The sequence below is a fragment of the Mastacembelus armatus genome, chromosome 20, assembly GCF_900324485.2.
Source record: "Mastacembelus armatus chromosome 20, fMasArm1.2, whole genome shotgun sequence".
Lineage (NCBI taxonomy): Eukaryota > Metazoa > Chordata > Actinopteri > Synbranchiformes > Mastacembelidae > Mastacembelus > Mastacembelus armatus.
The window spans coordinates 4,190,437-4,206,807 of NC_046652.1; the positions used below are offsets into that span (position 1 = coordinate 4,190,437).

Consider the following 16,371-nt stretch of genomic DNA (forward strand, 5'->3'; position numbering starts at 1 on the left):
CCTCACAACTATAGTGAGACATGACTGTGTGTATGTGTGTGTGTGCGTGTGTGTGTGTGTGTGTGTGTGTTTGTGTGGCATGTGCTTATTTTTTTTTTTATTCTGTGGGATCAGTAAGGTAAATTTACAGATACAGATAATAATAATAATACATCTCAACTCATGTTCTGTTATTTTTAATTACAGAATAAATCATGTATGCTGTATAGATCGAAATATTTAAACTATAGCACTTTTCACACTGCACGCATACCTAGGACTGACGTCAGCGCGCTCCTCACGTCTTAGCTCCCGACGAGTCCCACATGACGTCATCGCGTATCGTTTCCAAACAATGCCCAGGAAAAAGCCACGTTGACTATTCAGGCTGAAGTGCACTCCACAGTTTGAGGCATAATAAAGCAGGAATTTCTTTGACGCTGTCGTTGTTGACTCCACATCGGAGTAAGTTAGACATGTCATCGCCGCCGAAAGAGAAAATCGAAACAAAAGGAGGTCATCTTCCTGCAGGTAAAGCTCCTTTGGCTATTGTTTTGTTTTTGAAAGCTTTAGATAAACCTGAAGGCCGTTGTCTCGGAAGGCAGACAGTCACCACGGAAATCATGACTTTAATGATAATGATGCACTAAACTGGTAGATATAGTGACTGAGACGTGTTTCTTGGCGACGAAGACTGTAGCGCTTTCCATATTTCCTTATTTTACACGTCCTTACTTCCTGATTAGCGTGAGATCTTGTAGCAACCTGAAACCTGCTGATAATGCGACTGTTATAATCACACAAGTGTTTCAGTTACAATATATTCGTTACGGGATGGCGGTGACGTGGAGGTCATAGGCTGCAGTCATGTGCATGCTGTGGAATGAGATTTGATACAATAACAACTGAGCAGTAATGAGGACACTGAAAGTAAGTATTTTCTATTTTCTATTTTGTTCATATATATATATATATATATATATATATTCACACACCACACACACACACACACACACACACATATATATATATGTGTGTGTGTGTGTGTGTGTGTATGTATGTATGTATATATACAGTAGCAGTCAAAAGTTTGGACCCTTTTGACTAGTACTTTATATATATATATATATATATATAAAGTACTAGTCAAAAGGTACGTACATATATGCAGCCGTAATCTCTGACTGAAGCTGTGTCCCAATTCAGGGGCCACATCCACCCAAGGCTGCATTTGAAGGCCTGTTGTGTCAGTGTCGCAACAGCCTTGTCTCATTCAAAGGTTCCTTCTAATGCAGCCGACAAGTGCGGCTTTCTTTCCCCAGGAAACGAAGGCTGCATCTGATGTATCCTTCATGGTCCAACATATCCCAATATTCTTTGTGAAAGGTGACAAAAAACAATAAGCGCAGATATGAGTAGTGATTTAAAATTTAAAATCACTATTGCTTTAGTAAACTAATATTAGCTAAAGTTTACACTGTTGGCCGTAACTAAAGTTACACAATGAGATACATCGCTCCCTGACAATGATGATGCAGCCCCTGAACTGGGACACAGCTACTCAGTCACTTTTCAGCATAACACCCCTGTCAGCAGTTGCTGGCCAGTAAGAATAAAGTATAATAACAGTCGCTCAAAAGTAGCTGACCAATGAGGACACGGTCCTGTAACCGCACCCCCACAAGACTTTTGTGCCAGGACGGAAACTGAAAAAAACAAAACTGAAAAATAGAAAATTGAAACAGAAAAGTTTTAAATTGAAACAGAAAAAATGAGACTTGGAACTGATTAATAATGATTTACTTTCAGTGTCCACATTTCTGTTCAGTTCTTATCTCAAATCTCATTCCATAGCATGTAAGCTGCAGAAAAACAGATAAGGTGTATGTGGACATAAGCACTGTGGCAGGGCACAGGGCCTCAGGAGGAAAAAAAATGCTCCTCACACGCAGGCCGTAGTTTGATATAAACTGTATTAATTCCCAAAGTGAATTTGGAAAGCAGGCCTGCTTTCCAAATTTTTTTGACATTGATCTTTCAGATGTGGCACAAACTTCAGGTTTACTACACCAACATGTTGTGCAACTTAAAATGTTGATTATCACTTTGTAAAAGCTGTAAAATCTCCTTATTTGAATTCAGATGTTGAAGTCTCTGATTTTAACATATGTACGACATCTTATTTTTTCCAATACAGTATCCATGTAGTTGCCGTTGCTGTTGTTTTTGCACTATTCATTTATGACCAGTTCAAGTAACTGTCTTACTGTGGTAAATTATGTGTGTGTGTGTGTGTGTCTGTCTGTTGCAGTAAAGGCAGGGGGTAGGAGGATAGTGCAGAAGCACCCTACGGCTGCTGCCCCAGAACCACCACAGAAAGATGACAATGAGGAGTACATCAGCAGCAGGTAACACGCACAGTCATAGAGGAATCATTGCCTCCTGGGCACCAACCAGGGTTCACAAGGCTCCTTGGCCAAAGCTTCTGTTTGACATCAGTTATTAATTTGTGGTGACTACAAAGAGATACAGAACAATGACAAAGAGACAAAACTACCTCATGAAGACACACCATGACCAGAACTAACACCTCGTCATTTTGTGTCTCTTTGAAAATGCAAGTCGTGATGGTGTGTAGGAGAGGCTCCCCTGTCTGTGCCCAGGGGGCCATTGTCACATATTCTGTCCATGATTACAAAAAAGACACACAAGCAGCTGCATATGTTTGCTGCAGAAGTGAAACTGATTTCAGTACTCTCTACGGTCTATTTATAAGACACAAGTAAACATACAACTGTTAGACCATCTGTGCAATGTATGACTCTGTGGTTGTTTATAAGTTGGTAATCACACCCACACACACAAACCAGCACCCTGAAAATTGCCAACTAAGCAATTTAGCCGGTTTCACTTTTCTTTAAGACTGTACTGTAGAAAGTTTTGCTGCAGACCTTTAGTATATTGTTGCCAGCTGACTCAGTAAACAACATAATTACTGCATAATTACAGCATTAACATGAACAAGCCATTCAGCAGTCACTATTGTTTGCTACAAGCAGCTTTGGTCCTCATGTTTAACATTGCGCTGGTTCTATTTCCAAGAGAAAATAAATGTGCTGCTTCCACACTAGCATGTTTGGCTTTTGCTCATTTAATACACTGTTTGTACTGGGTCACTGTGTCCCATTGAAACTGTTTATGGTTGGCGTGTGTGTGCACACATGTGTGAGTGTGTATTTCTATATTTCTGTGAGCAGATTTTTGTTATAAAATAGGGTGTTGTTAAAAAAATTTTGGTCCACACAATTTGAAAGGGCCATAAATACTTGGATTTAAGGTCCAGGTTGGTCTTAGGTTTACGTTAGAGTTAAGGTAAGGGTTGGGATTAGGTATTGAGCTGTGATCAGTGATGTCAGAGTAAGGTGCTATGAAATACATTATGTCAAGGAGTGTCTTTACATCTCTAGAAAGACATACTGTACATGTGGGTTTCTCTTCTTATACACCCACATGTCAGTATTCACAGAGATGTACCAGATGGTACAGCTGGTTTGTTCACATCAGATATCACTTTGTGTGTTTGTGTTGGCGATTGAGCGGGGTTCAAAAAAATGGCCAACTCTCAAGAAATGTTCTGTGCATGTATTTTATACATGGTGACTCTTACAATCACTAGATATTTCATGTTCTTCATTCACCTTTATGTTGCAGTGTGGTATTGCAGTTGTTCAGGAAAAGTATTACGTCTGCCAGTGACAATAACAAGTTTTTGTTTTTAGATAGCTGGCAATATTAGAGTGAATGAATGTAAAAAGCGTAGTCAGTCAGTAGGTGGATAAAGGAAGTACAAAAACCATATAAAAGTTTGACCTGCTTGAGAGGGCAGATAAGAGAAAGGCTTAATTTTCATTCATTGAAGTTGTATCAGACACTGGTCAGAGTGTAATCACCACTCTAACCTGCTGAATAAAACTTATCATCCTCATTTCACCATGCTGGATCATATGGTATTGTATGTCTTGGCAATTGACTTGGGACTACAACTTGCAATTATTTTATAATAAATAATCTTCTACTATCTGTTTGTCAAATAATTGTTTGTAAATAATGTCATGTCATGTTCGTAGACTCTGACGTGACACCTTAAGTGTGTACTGGTTATCTAACCAACAGTCCATAGCTTAAATATAAAATATACTAGAAATCTGGGTAAAGCAAATGCCCAACATTTAAGAAATAGTGACCAAGAAATTACAGAAATTAATAATAGATAAAAAAATAGTTGCCAACTGATTTTCTTTGTCCACTAAAGCATTAATATGATGATCATTTGATCATTTCAGCTTTAAATAAATCAATATTTTATTGTCCAATAATAAGGCAAACAAAATTATTAATGAAGATAAGACATCCAAAGCGCAGAAACTTAATTTGTCTTCAGATTACAAGGAAACACCCTACAGTTTATATCATTTTTATTTTCTTCTTCTTATTGTTTGCATTTCAGTCTAAAGACACAATGAGTTGTATAATGGGTTGCAGTGGTAGAGGGGCCAGCTAAAAGCATGGCTTGTAAATTATATATAGGATTTTATTGGTAGAAATATCTCTTTGTTCGTGTATAAACTGAATATTTGTTTCACCAGAGCTTTATATGGTGGGAATTAGTTGCCTCACTATGAGTTCTTCCAAATATTTACTTTTAGGGTGCAGCTGAAGAACAGTAACTATTACTTAAAAATGAATTGCATTTTAATACATAATTTTAATTCAGCCTTGAGAAACTGTGTAAATACAGACAGGTCATAATTAGTGAAATGTTTGTTTTGAACTAAAAAGGATTTGTCAGTGCTTCCACCGCACTCAATCAGTGGGTCCTTCTCACTCACATACAGTCTGTCCCTCTCCTATGTCATGCTGATGGACATCTAGCAGGTGGCTACTGGGTAAATTTCCCATTAGCAGCAGCCAGTGAAGCGTTGTAGTCAGGGGAACACCTGCCATACCCGATCTAGCTGAGATGGACAGATGGATCAAAAAGAGAGAAATAGGTGGCCAAGATTATGGCGAGGAGAGAGAGGAGAAAGGTTGATTATTATGGGGATCCAGGTATGGCATAGAAATATTAAGGTATGAACGAGGAAAGATATTAATGAGAGATGGACTAATGAAAAAAGGAGAAGGTTGCTTAGAGGATGAGTTACAGACAAGTCAAATGATAGTATCATAAATGGATGAGGAACAAATCTTTCTTATACATAAAAATGTGATGTATTGTAGATGTGAAGTTAGAGAAGCAGAAGAAAGGGGGACATGTTTTTTTTTTACTGGTCTTTATTAACATCTTGTGTATGATTTTAATTAGACTGTCAGCTAAATGTGTAAAAACTACATGCAAGGTGATCAGAGGTCTTATGACAGTTCAGTTGCCACCTTTCCTACGTATTTGTATACATATTTTATATGAGAGGGATGTACTCACAAAAAGCAGGTTTTCCTTGACTAAATCACTGCACACATGCACTGTGCATAGAAGCTGTGGTGAAACGTGCAGAAAGCTGACAGCTCGTGGTGAAAAGTTGAGGGGAGAAAGGCAACAGGCATTGGTTTCTATGGCAACTGCCACCTCGCCCACGGCAACAAACTTCCAGCTCCTCTGAAGCAGAGAGAGAAAGGTGGGGCTGTGGTTTTAAAACTAAAGACAGCATAGGCCACGCACACAAATGCATAAATACACATTTTAGTTTTTGATTAAAATATGCATTCTGTCTCTCTTTGTGCGTTTTTTCTTATTTTCCAATCCTTTAACTGTTCTGGTAACAAACGACTCCTCTCCAGGATTTTTTTTACAGCTCTCTACTGCCTCCTGCAGGATGCATCCATACACAGCTGCCCTGCTCCCAGTCACACCTAACCACAGCAGGCATCTCTGTCCCTTTTCCTTCTTCTTTGTTTGTTCATCTCTAGATATCTCACATCACAGTAGCATTATGTTGTGACTAATTTTGTTTTTTCTCTCTCTCTCTCTTTGTGTGGTATTTAGATTTATGCATCAGATTAAATTCTTGTCTCACTTTGTCTGATTTTAAAAAGGGGTTTTATACTTTTGAAAAAATCTAGTGTGTGTCTCTCTGAAAGGCCTACAGCCCTCACTCCTGTACATCTGCCTAAAATCACATCCAGCACAGTTTAAACAACAAACGTTGACCAGAAAATCGACTGAGCATATCTTATTTCTCTGCCTTCACTCACTGACTTTAATGCCAACAACAGGCAAACATTGATGTTAACAGGCTTCAAAAGCAATGCTGGTAATTTCATTCATCTTTAGTTATGTTTTATTCATCCCATTCCTTCTGAGTCTGTTTTCAGTATTTCAGGGTTTATCTTCAGGTTGAACAATAGAAAAGAGACATGTGACAGCCCACGATGTCTCAGTATGTGGACTTATCCAACTGGGCGTGCCTGTTCACCCCACTGTGTCACGTCTCAGTATAGCTTCCGCTGAAATTAAAGTTAAGCCAGCAGCTGTACATAAGTATGGCACATCATAGCAGCATGGAGTAAAGCTCAAGTAAAAATACATTTTTAGAACATGGGATTGTTTTCTGACAGTAGCAGCTGAATGCTAAGAAGCTATTTTACCACTACAAGGGCCCCTTAGAAGAAATCTGGGATCCTATAATGCTGCAAGGCCTTTTACAGTTCTGATACATCTATTGACAAGCATAACATTCCCCCAGATGTGTTTAAGATGAAGGTTTAGCTGACAGGTTCTTCCATACCCACACTTTTTTTTTTTTTATCAAGCTTTCACCGGTTAGAAAATGGACTTGTAGTTATATAGTGCTTTTCTAGGCACTCAGAGAGCTTTACACTCACACTGATGGCAACAAAGCTGCCATACAATCATTCACACACACACTCACACATCAGTGGCAATGGCCATCAGGACCAACATGGGGTTCAGTGTCTTACCCAAGAACATTTTACCATGTGGACTGGAGAAGCCAGAGAGATCAAACTCTAACTCAGAAGACAATTTATTTGATTAAGGAACACTTGTGGTGCTAAAATGCTATATTTAATAGCAATATGCTATCCAGTATGGTGCTAATAAGCTGTATTTTAGTTTAATGAATTGCTAATAGACTTAGGAACCTCTCTACCCCACATCTTGGCAAGTGGCCAGTGAGGACTAATCAGTAAAATTTGTCATATTGAAGCGTTAATTTACTGGCAAGGTGTAAATATTGTGAATAAGTGAAGTAGCCGAAGTCTGTTCGTTGCCAAGATGTTGACTGCAGACATGGAGGTTAGCCAAGTGTGTTGAAAATCTATATAAGGGACTGTGATCTAAAAGTTGTGCATGGATCGTGAAGGTATGAATTAAGAGGCAGATGTTTCAAATGTTCTTCAATCCCCTTAAAAGTTTTATGCTGTTAAGCTATAAGTTGTACACGGTTGCTGATATGCCTAATGTCTTTGAGTAGAGTTTTGAAGGTGGCTACTGCAACTGTACTGTTTTGCCGGTGGCAATGCTGTAAAATTAGACGGCGCTCGTTTGTCATGTCAAGGTCGATACTTACCTCAGGTTCCACATTCCTCCTCCTCCATCTTTGTCTCTGGCTCCATGCCTTCTTCTGTGTCTCGCTGAGCGCTCCCCTAAAAGTCTGTATTTTCACAGGTGTTTCACTCCTCTTCCTCTGTCCTCTCTGCCCTATCACCTTCCCCAGCCACTCCTCTGACCTGCCTTTACCCCATGTCTCCCTTCTGTCATCAGCTGCTTTTTTTTCTCTGCTCCTTCCCACATCCTTTTGTATCATCCTCCTCCTCTATTATGCTGTTTTCCTCTCATACCTCCAGCTTTTTCCCATTTTCTCCCTCCCCTGCTCTTTCTGTTCTCATGTTTTCCGTCCAGAAGCTGTGAGCCCCAGTGTTTGGCCAGGATGAATGGGAGCTATTTAAGCTGCTGGCAGGTTCATCCGGTTTGTGCCAGTGAGAGCAAGACTGTGGGTGCTATGTGTTTGGCAACTTGGGATGTTTGTTTTTTTGGCACAGTGTTTTTTGGAGATTCCTATGCAGCCAAATAGGTAAACTTTTGTAAATGTTGCTGTGCCGAATATACAGTAAGCAGCAACTGACCTGTGCACTAAATGTTAGAGTTCAGTGTTGTTATGACTTACATTTTCTTCTTTCTCTATTACTCTTTCTCCTTTTTTAGTCCACCAAAGGTCCCTGTGATTGTGTCTGGAGTCATTACAAAGGTAAAGCACACACACATTCACAGACTCTGACATACAAAGACCGCCAGTATTGTTGAAATAACCATTATAATGTAGTTTGTGTATGGGACATGACCTCTACAGTGAGAGCTAGAGGCTCAGCGCTGAGCCAATTGAGAAAAGTGGAAAAAAGGCAGAGCATTGGAAGGAAAAGAAAATGGAGAGAATCTTAGGGATTGGCAAAATAAGTGAAAGGAGAGTGTTGCAGCCAGTTCGAATGTATAACAATCATTTTGAAATAAGTCTCTGCTGCACATGCCAATAACATAACTATAAAACACATCAGTGATTTGTCTCTAACACATCAAGAACTAGTACTGTACATATTAATGTACATATGAATGTACAGTACATGCATTATTATTGTTGATGTTTAAGCTCGTGGCACTTAAAACTGTGATGAACCACCATAAAAAAAAATCACCAACATGTTTTGCAGCATCAAAAAATGACCAGAGGTAAATCGACACCTGTCTGACAAAAAATAAACATGACAGGCTTCATAGAAGCATGTAGGCCATTATGGCACATTCTCCCTGAAGTACAGGTATGGCTTTATTTGTGTCAGACCCTGTGGGTCTGTGTTTTAACAGCCTTTCGCTGGCCCTTTGAAAAGTGGGCCAAATGGGCCTTTTTAAAAATTTCATTCATTCTTTCTTACTGTATGTCTTAGATTTTGCATATCTGCTTATGTTTGTGTGGTCTGGTATAACTCGTGTTGTGGGCACATAAATCCATTTGCACAGTCAAGTCCCCAAAACATAAATCTTAAAATTTTAAGCAAATGCTTTGTTTAAGGTTAGAGTTACAGTTACAGTAGGTCTACAGGAATTATATGTAAGCCATTGTAATGTTTCCTGAAGTGAGAGAAACATTAAAAAAAATAGTGTCCTTCACTCCCTGGATGGCTCTTTTCTCTGCCGTGTGTGTGTGTGTGCGTGTGTTAGAGCAGGCAGACCTTTTGCAGAAGATTTGGTGTGATATCAGGAAGATGGCAGGAATGCCATTTATCCGCCGATTCGCATCTAGCCTTCCCATTTGCGCCCTATCACTGTTATCAAACCCAGAGGCTAGCACTGCACAAAGCCTCAGAAAAGCCTTTTAGGGGCCAAGTGAAACACTTCAGTGTGTGTATGTCTGTATGAGGAGGCTGCGGCCTGATGGGCTTTTTTAAAGAAATTTACCATACCAAACCATAAATTACATTAGATCACATTGTGTTCATGGTAACAGACTAATTAAGCACTCTCTTCTTGTGCCTAAAAAGAGTATTTTTTTCCTTTTTTCAACTTCAAAACTTTTCAAAAATAGATTTAAGAAGTATCAAATATCACACTACTCCCTGGATAATTTGGTACTAAGATGTTAAAAGCTAGGTAGAAAACATGTCTTTGCATTCACAGCGTCACTTCTGTTTACAATGCACAGCAGCATGGGGTTAAATTTGTTGCATTATCTCTCAACCGTGTGCTCAGAGCAGAGATAGAGGAGTGAAAAGCTTAGAGCTGCAGAAGAGAGAAGAGGGGAAAATAAGGGCCAAATCACCCACATCTCATGCAGTTAGCTTTAAATGAAAGAAACGCAGACATACACACTCTTAAATGTTTTGTACCCACCTCCACACATACATACACATGTGTAAAAACGAGTGCACTGTGGTATACAGTACAAAACAGCGCACACATTAAAAGACAATAAGGGTCACACAAGGATGAGGTGGCTGACTAAAGTAAAGTTCAGTGATACACAGACAGTATCTGCATTTGTCCATATGTAATTTTAGGGTTGATTAACTTGACTCATGTAGACACCTTGAGGAATCAGATTATAAAAGAACCATATGTCATTATACTGAGTAGTAACATCCACATATGGCAACGTGAGAGAGACTCAGCAAAAAAACAAGTGAACTCAATACCAAAATCCAGTATTTTAGGTGGAAGAATTTCACCCTTCCCTAATAATTCACCTAACCATGCATGCTACAAAGCAATGTGTGTGTTTCATAAACACTGTCTTTAAATAACTGGTTTCTAAGCTTTAACCAAATCCCTCACCCACCCCTCTCTGTGCTGTATGTAAGATCTATGTAAAAACCTTTTACACCCGAAGATAAATGAGTCTGCACTGCTAGAGCCATAAATTTCATTTGTCCAATTGAGCTAATGTTTCTTTGACAAATTGGATCGGTTTGAAGAAAGCAAGAGAGGAAAGTGCAGCATAAAAAACGGGTAACTTAAGGTAAAGACCAAAAGATGGAAGAAAGGAAAGAAAGCTGATTGTTTAGGTAAACTAAAAAGAATACAAAGAAAAAAGAAGAATAAAGAAGTGAGAAGGAAACTAAGTAAAAACTCTACCAAGACTGATTAACATTATGCATTCCTCTGTGAAGGGTTACATTGCCGCTTTGATCCAATTTAGTGAGGCTGTTAATTTGCATTTTTCTTAGAATAACAGATGCAGAGTAGATCAGTAGGGACAGATGAGTGCACCCTACTTTAATGTTCAACTACTTTTCTGCATTGTTATTATGATTATTGGAGGGATGGGATGAATACTGAAATAAAAATGCACCTATTGTATAAAAACAGGGATCTATTAGCAGACATGGAATATAGTTTTCATAAATATGTTGTCAGTGTGTAGTCATTGGAAAATACCAACTAAACCTTTTAAATCTACATAGGGAGTCAGTGTCCTTTTACGGTGGCAGTCATGTTGCTCCGCCAAACCAACCAGACACTGGCTCTAGACAAGGAAGCATGTTTTGTTATGCGCCTGGAAATGGGCTGTAGATGCCACTAAATCTTTCACAGTATTCACATTCCACCTTTAAGCATAGTTCTGGTTTCAAAAAAATATTGGTTTGCCCAAATGTATGTGAGGAAAAAAAAAAGAGCGAAAATACAAAAATGAAACACAAGTTCATCAGAGGCTAAATGGAACTTCATTTGTCCCACTAAGCTGATTCGATTCATATTTTTCAAATGTTAAAGAAAAGGACGTAATAAGCCTTTTTGACATTGTATGGCCTGCAAATTGGCCATTGTGCATGCACACATCATGATGACAATGCTGAAACAATATTTTTTTTGTACAAATAGAGAACTGTGAATTCTGGTCTTTTGCCCTAACATGCTGTTGACTGACTTCTCTTTAGGGAGATAAGGACTTTACCCCAGCAGCTGCCCAGGTGGCCCATCAGAAGCCCCAGCCTTGTGTCCCCAAGCTGCCCCCTGCCCACCACATCAACCAGAACATTCATCAGCCCCGCAAGTGAGTCAGGCAGAAAACTACAATGGCTTTGCTAACTCCACCAGCCGGCCTTGTCGATGGAACACAGGAAGAAGATTTTTCCCCACCAGGCACAGATCTCCTCTAAAATAATCATATTAATTTTTGTTAGCCTGTTGTGTCACATGTACAAGTGATTTGTCAGCAACAGACACCTAATGCCAAAGCCATGTTACGAGTCCCGCTCTTTACACCCTCACTACATTGGTTCTGCGCTTTTGGGTCTTCTCTTTAAAAAGGATTGCTTTGACAGTTGTATAGTCTTACAATGGCATTAAAGAGTGGGGGGGGGGTCTTCTAAAATGGCTACCATTCTAGTTATAATTTGCAGAAAATGTGATATTAGATCTGAGTCTGTGAGGGGATATCTGACTCCACTGATGTGCTGACCAATACCATGTCACTGCAACTAGCCAATCACAGCACCCTATCAGTCAGGCTAACTAATGAACCTCACATTGATTAGTCTAATCTCTAGTCTTATAAACTTCAAAGATCAAATAAACCAATGTGCATGGACACCAATTTTATAATAGCAACACAAACCAAAGTGAATACGGAAAGCAGCTTCTAAACGGCAAGAATCAGTTTGTAGTAAGTATATCGCTGATGTTCTTGCCAAACTGTACAGGTACAGCATGGACCAGAGAGAGTTAAATAACTAACATGACTAAGAATTGATCATTAGCTTAAATACTGAGGTTATAAGCATTCCAGTTGACCCTTTTCCCAATAGCTCCACCTCCTTTAGCCATTAACCAATATTTTTTTCAGTATTATAGATTCACAATAAGGAGAACCAGTAAGATGCAAAACAGGATTCTTACCCAAGTAGCTACAAGGTGGTGAGCAATGGTTAGACAAAAGCTAAAACTGCCATCATATAACAGTTACAGTTTCATTTCTATGTCACTGTTCTTACCCTTATTTAATGAAGAGTCTTTCTCTTATCTGCTCTCCTAGCATTTTTAATGTGCTCCCAGCAGTGCCCCATTATTTCAGTATTTTTTTTTGTCTCATTTGATTTCCATGCATTCACATTTTATCTGCAGCACACCAGAATCAACTGGAATGAAAATGCAACCAAAAATGTAAAGAAATCTAAAGAAATCAATTTCCTGCAAGGCAGCTGCTGCATGCTTTATGTTTGCATTTACATTAGCCTGAATATGATAAGGGAATCATACGCTTTATTACATTTATTATAAGTTGCATTGCGAAGAATCAGGACAGCGAATAGTTAGGGTTTTAACTAAGATAAAGGCAAAAGCATTAACATACTGGAAGAATAGCACAAGTGTAAAAACGTATCTTTACATTCCATAGAAAACTGTTACAAATATGTTAAATATGTTAGCAAATATGTCAACTGTTTGAAACACCTAATTAGGCTTGGCAGTCTCAGGGATTTGCCGAAACTACATATCAGAAATCTGTAACAGCCCCCCCAAATCAGTATTAGCATTTCCCTAGAAATTATATTTATCAACACACATAAAACTGTTTCTTTGATCACCTCACATTTAAGCATCATCGCAACACTAATGTCTCCAGGAAAGATTTTTTTTAGCTTGCCAAGAAGAAATGATTTCTTATGTTAATTTAATTAACTTTGAAATAGTTTAATTTCTGTTTTTCAAAAGTTCATTTTTCTTGAGTAAATTGTTCAAATTGTACAAATCTTACTGAGTGGACTTAGGTATTAGGTGTTGTTGTTATATTAAATAAAGTATAGACTATCTTGAAAAGTATTTTTTCAGTTTGTCTTTTTTTTTAATGGAAATTGTCATTATTCACAGAAACATCAATCAACTGAGGTACACTTCCCCTTTCCTCACAGATCCCTGTTCCCAGCTTTGCCACACTCATTACCTGCCCTGACTAATTTCACATGGTTCTCATTAATGTAGTATTAGCACATCCCAATTACCTCATTTGATCGTTCTGCACATCTCTGTCCTTACTGAAGGACATCTCATGTCACCTTAAACTTGTTTCCTTGATTCCTCCCTCCTGGCATTTTTTCATTGCATCGTTCCCTCACATTTGTCGTGGGCAGGACTAAGATTCGAAGATAGGACAAAAAGTGAACATGGTAAACATCAAGGTAGTTGGGATTTAGCCTGTATATACCAGCCAATCTCCTTCCCCAGCTCCCAGAAAGGTGCTCAGTGTTAATTCACCTGCATGTTATACCAATATTTTTGTACCATGTCACAATGTCTCAGCTCCTGTTTTTCTTGAGGCTTGTCTGAAGAATTGCATGTGATCACTGCTTGAAGGACTTTTTTCTCTTCCCAATTTGGGTGAACATTTTATGCCAAGAATCTTGTTCCCATTTGCATAGATTATTGCTAATCCAGTTCGTATTAACCTGAGACTGCAGTTACATAATGCTTTTTGAAAGGTTCAAGTTCTTTAACTGTAAGGAGAAAATTAAGTCGTCTATGATCATACTCTAATAAAGACAGTTATTTACCTTTATTCTGGCCCTGTGATTAGATGTTAAATTACTTGGCTGTGTTCTTGTCCAGTGATAAAATGGTTGTATTATTTACCTATATTGCCTTCTCCTGTAACCCGTATACCTTTAATCATTCACATCGTACATTCTTCACTCAACCTTCCTGTCATGTTCTGCATTTGGGTTCTTAAATGTCTGTAAATCCTGACAACAATCTGTCTAATATGTACCCATAAAGTGAGGGAGGATCTAGTTCTGTGCAAGGGTTTGCAGGCCTTGCATAATAGTCTTGCGACTACAACAGACCCAGTTAACAGTGTTGTCCTGGATGCAGGACTCAAAGGAGGGAAGTGACCTTTGTCCCAAGGGCTGTCCAGCTCCTTAATTCAAAGAAATGGTCAGATAACTCCTGTCTCTTAGAACTGCAGTACAATGCACTTTAACACCCAGCACTTTGTATTGTATTTATTCTTATTAATTGTAATGGACTTTTTAAATTGCTCTGTTGTGTCTGTGTGAATGTACATATGCTGCTCTGCGTGCCTTTTAATTGCCCCTGGGGACTAATAAAGTGATTTGATTGATTGATTGATTGATTGATAAAGGCCCAAGAAACAGATCACTTTCTTCCCTCAGTCTCAGACATCATTAATACCAGCAGCCCTGGGAATAAAGTGGCCAAGCTTCCTAATCCTTCTCATCCATCACACCCGAGCCCCAGTTTCAGGCCTAGTTGACATCACACCCAAGTTCCTGTCTTTGACACTCAGGACATTGAAGCTCCAGCCTTCTTTCCTGATCTCCTGCTGCAGCCGGTCACCCAGCAAGCCTCAGCCATATCCACACAGTGAGCCCCAACTCCTGCAGCCAGCCAGCAAGCCCCAATCATTCTGAAAACCTAATCCCCTGAGTCCTTTCCTGCAAATGTGTTGGCTATCCTCACTAGCACCACAACCATTCCTGATCCATCCATTCAGCTTCTCTGGGTTGCACAATCTGCTGTCTGCTCTGTTGCATAGCCTTCTCTGAAGTGGGTTCCAGGCTCCCCGGCATAAATGAACATCAGTCGTCCCATGCAATTCAGTTACAGCCCCGTGTATTAGCCCAGGGAATGAAGCTCCCAGAAGTATGTGGTATTCCCACAGGTGTTTGCCTTCCTAATTACAGTCATCCATTACACCCAAGCCACAGCCTTAGGTCCAGTTGACCAGCGCACACAAGTTCCACTTTTTGCTAGTAAGCACTTAAAAGCATCAAACAACCTGCATGTTTGATCTAGGTAGAAAGCTCAGCCACAGCCAACCAGCTGCTGCAAGCAGCCAGCGGGTTCCATTCATTCTGCAAACCTGACCTCCTGGGTCTCTTCGTCTTAGTGGATTGGCCATACTCTCCAGAGCCTCTGTTCCTCTTCCTGCCAGGGTTTGCCCATCCCCATGGATGCCATGTTCCCATTTCCTACCTGTAGGTCAATTGTCACCCCCCAACACACATCAATCACTGTTCCCGTCACCATGCCAATCCCTGTTTCCAAACCTGTTCCTCTTCTTGAGTTGGCCAGACACACCAATAAACTAGTTTTTGTTCCTTGGTAGGCCAAAGCCACTGGCAAGGCTGTTCTTGCTCTTGAGGTTCCCAGCTTGAATTTCTTCTGAATTGACCTCTTGGTCTTTGGGTTTCAGCACATGCAAATTCAAGCCATCCTGCGTGTTCAATCTTCAGTTGCAGCCAGATAGCAGGCCCCAGTCATCCTGCAAACCTGATCTCTTAAGTCTGTCGATGACAGTGTCCCCACTAACAAGACAATTCCCAAGCCTGTTCCTGTTCTTTGAGTAACCAATAAGCCTGTTTGTTTCAGCCATTGCCACCAACATCACACATGCTCCCGGTGCTAACTTGTTCCTGACCCCTCTAGCTGATGCCCAATGTGCTGTCCGGTTTGTTGCCCAGCCTGCTCTGAAACATGTTGATTTAGTCGCCACTGACTTCGACTACCTGGTCAGATTCTCCAGCTATCAGGGCATCCTGCACTCTAGAGCAGTTGTCTTCAATGTCTTGTGCCTTCAATGTTTTGATGCCAGCCAACAGCATGTCCTCAAGAGGGGTTCTCCAATGCCAACCTCCTGTCCATGCTTTAGATGGACTCTACCTTTGATGCTGATCTTTGGCTCACTTACAGGTTTTGCCTTAACTGCTGGACTCCACATCAGCTTTCATTTCCTGCCCAGTCACGAGACCATCTTCCCCAGAGGCCCCAGCTTGACATCTGGCTCAGAGGCTGTGTTCCTGAGTGGTGCAACTGCTCAGTCCCATGGTCAGCTCCACTGTCCTCAGATGAGGCTTTGGTCTTCT

At 40.0% G+C, this 16,371-nt stretch overlaps 1 protein-coding gene across 1 annotated transcript; it reads left to right on the forward strand.

Moving 5' to 3' along the window:
* Positions 1-315: 315 nt before the first annotated feature.
* dap (death-associated protein) lies at positions 316-13,309 on the forward strand. The gene is made up of 4 exons (XM_026292048.2): positions 316-510; positions 2,291-2,387; positions 8,204-8,246; positions 11,425-13,309. Exons 1-4 carry the CDS (start codon positions 456-458, stop codon positions 11,542-11,544), a joined length of 315 nt encoding a protein of 104 aa, XP_026147833.1. The 5' UTR covers positions 316-455; the 3' UTR covers positions 11,545-13,309.
* Positions 13,310-16,371: the final 3,062 nt, after the last annotated feature.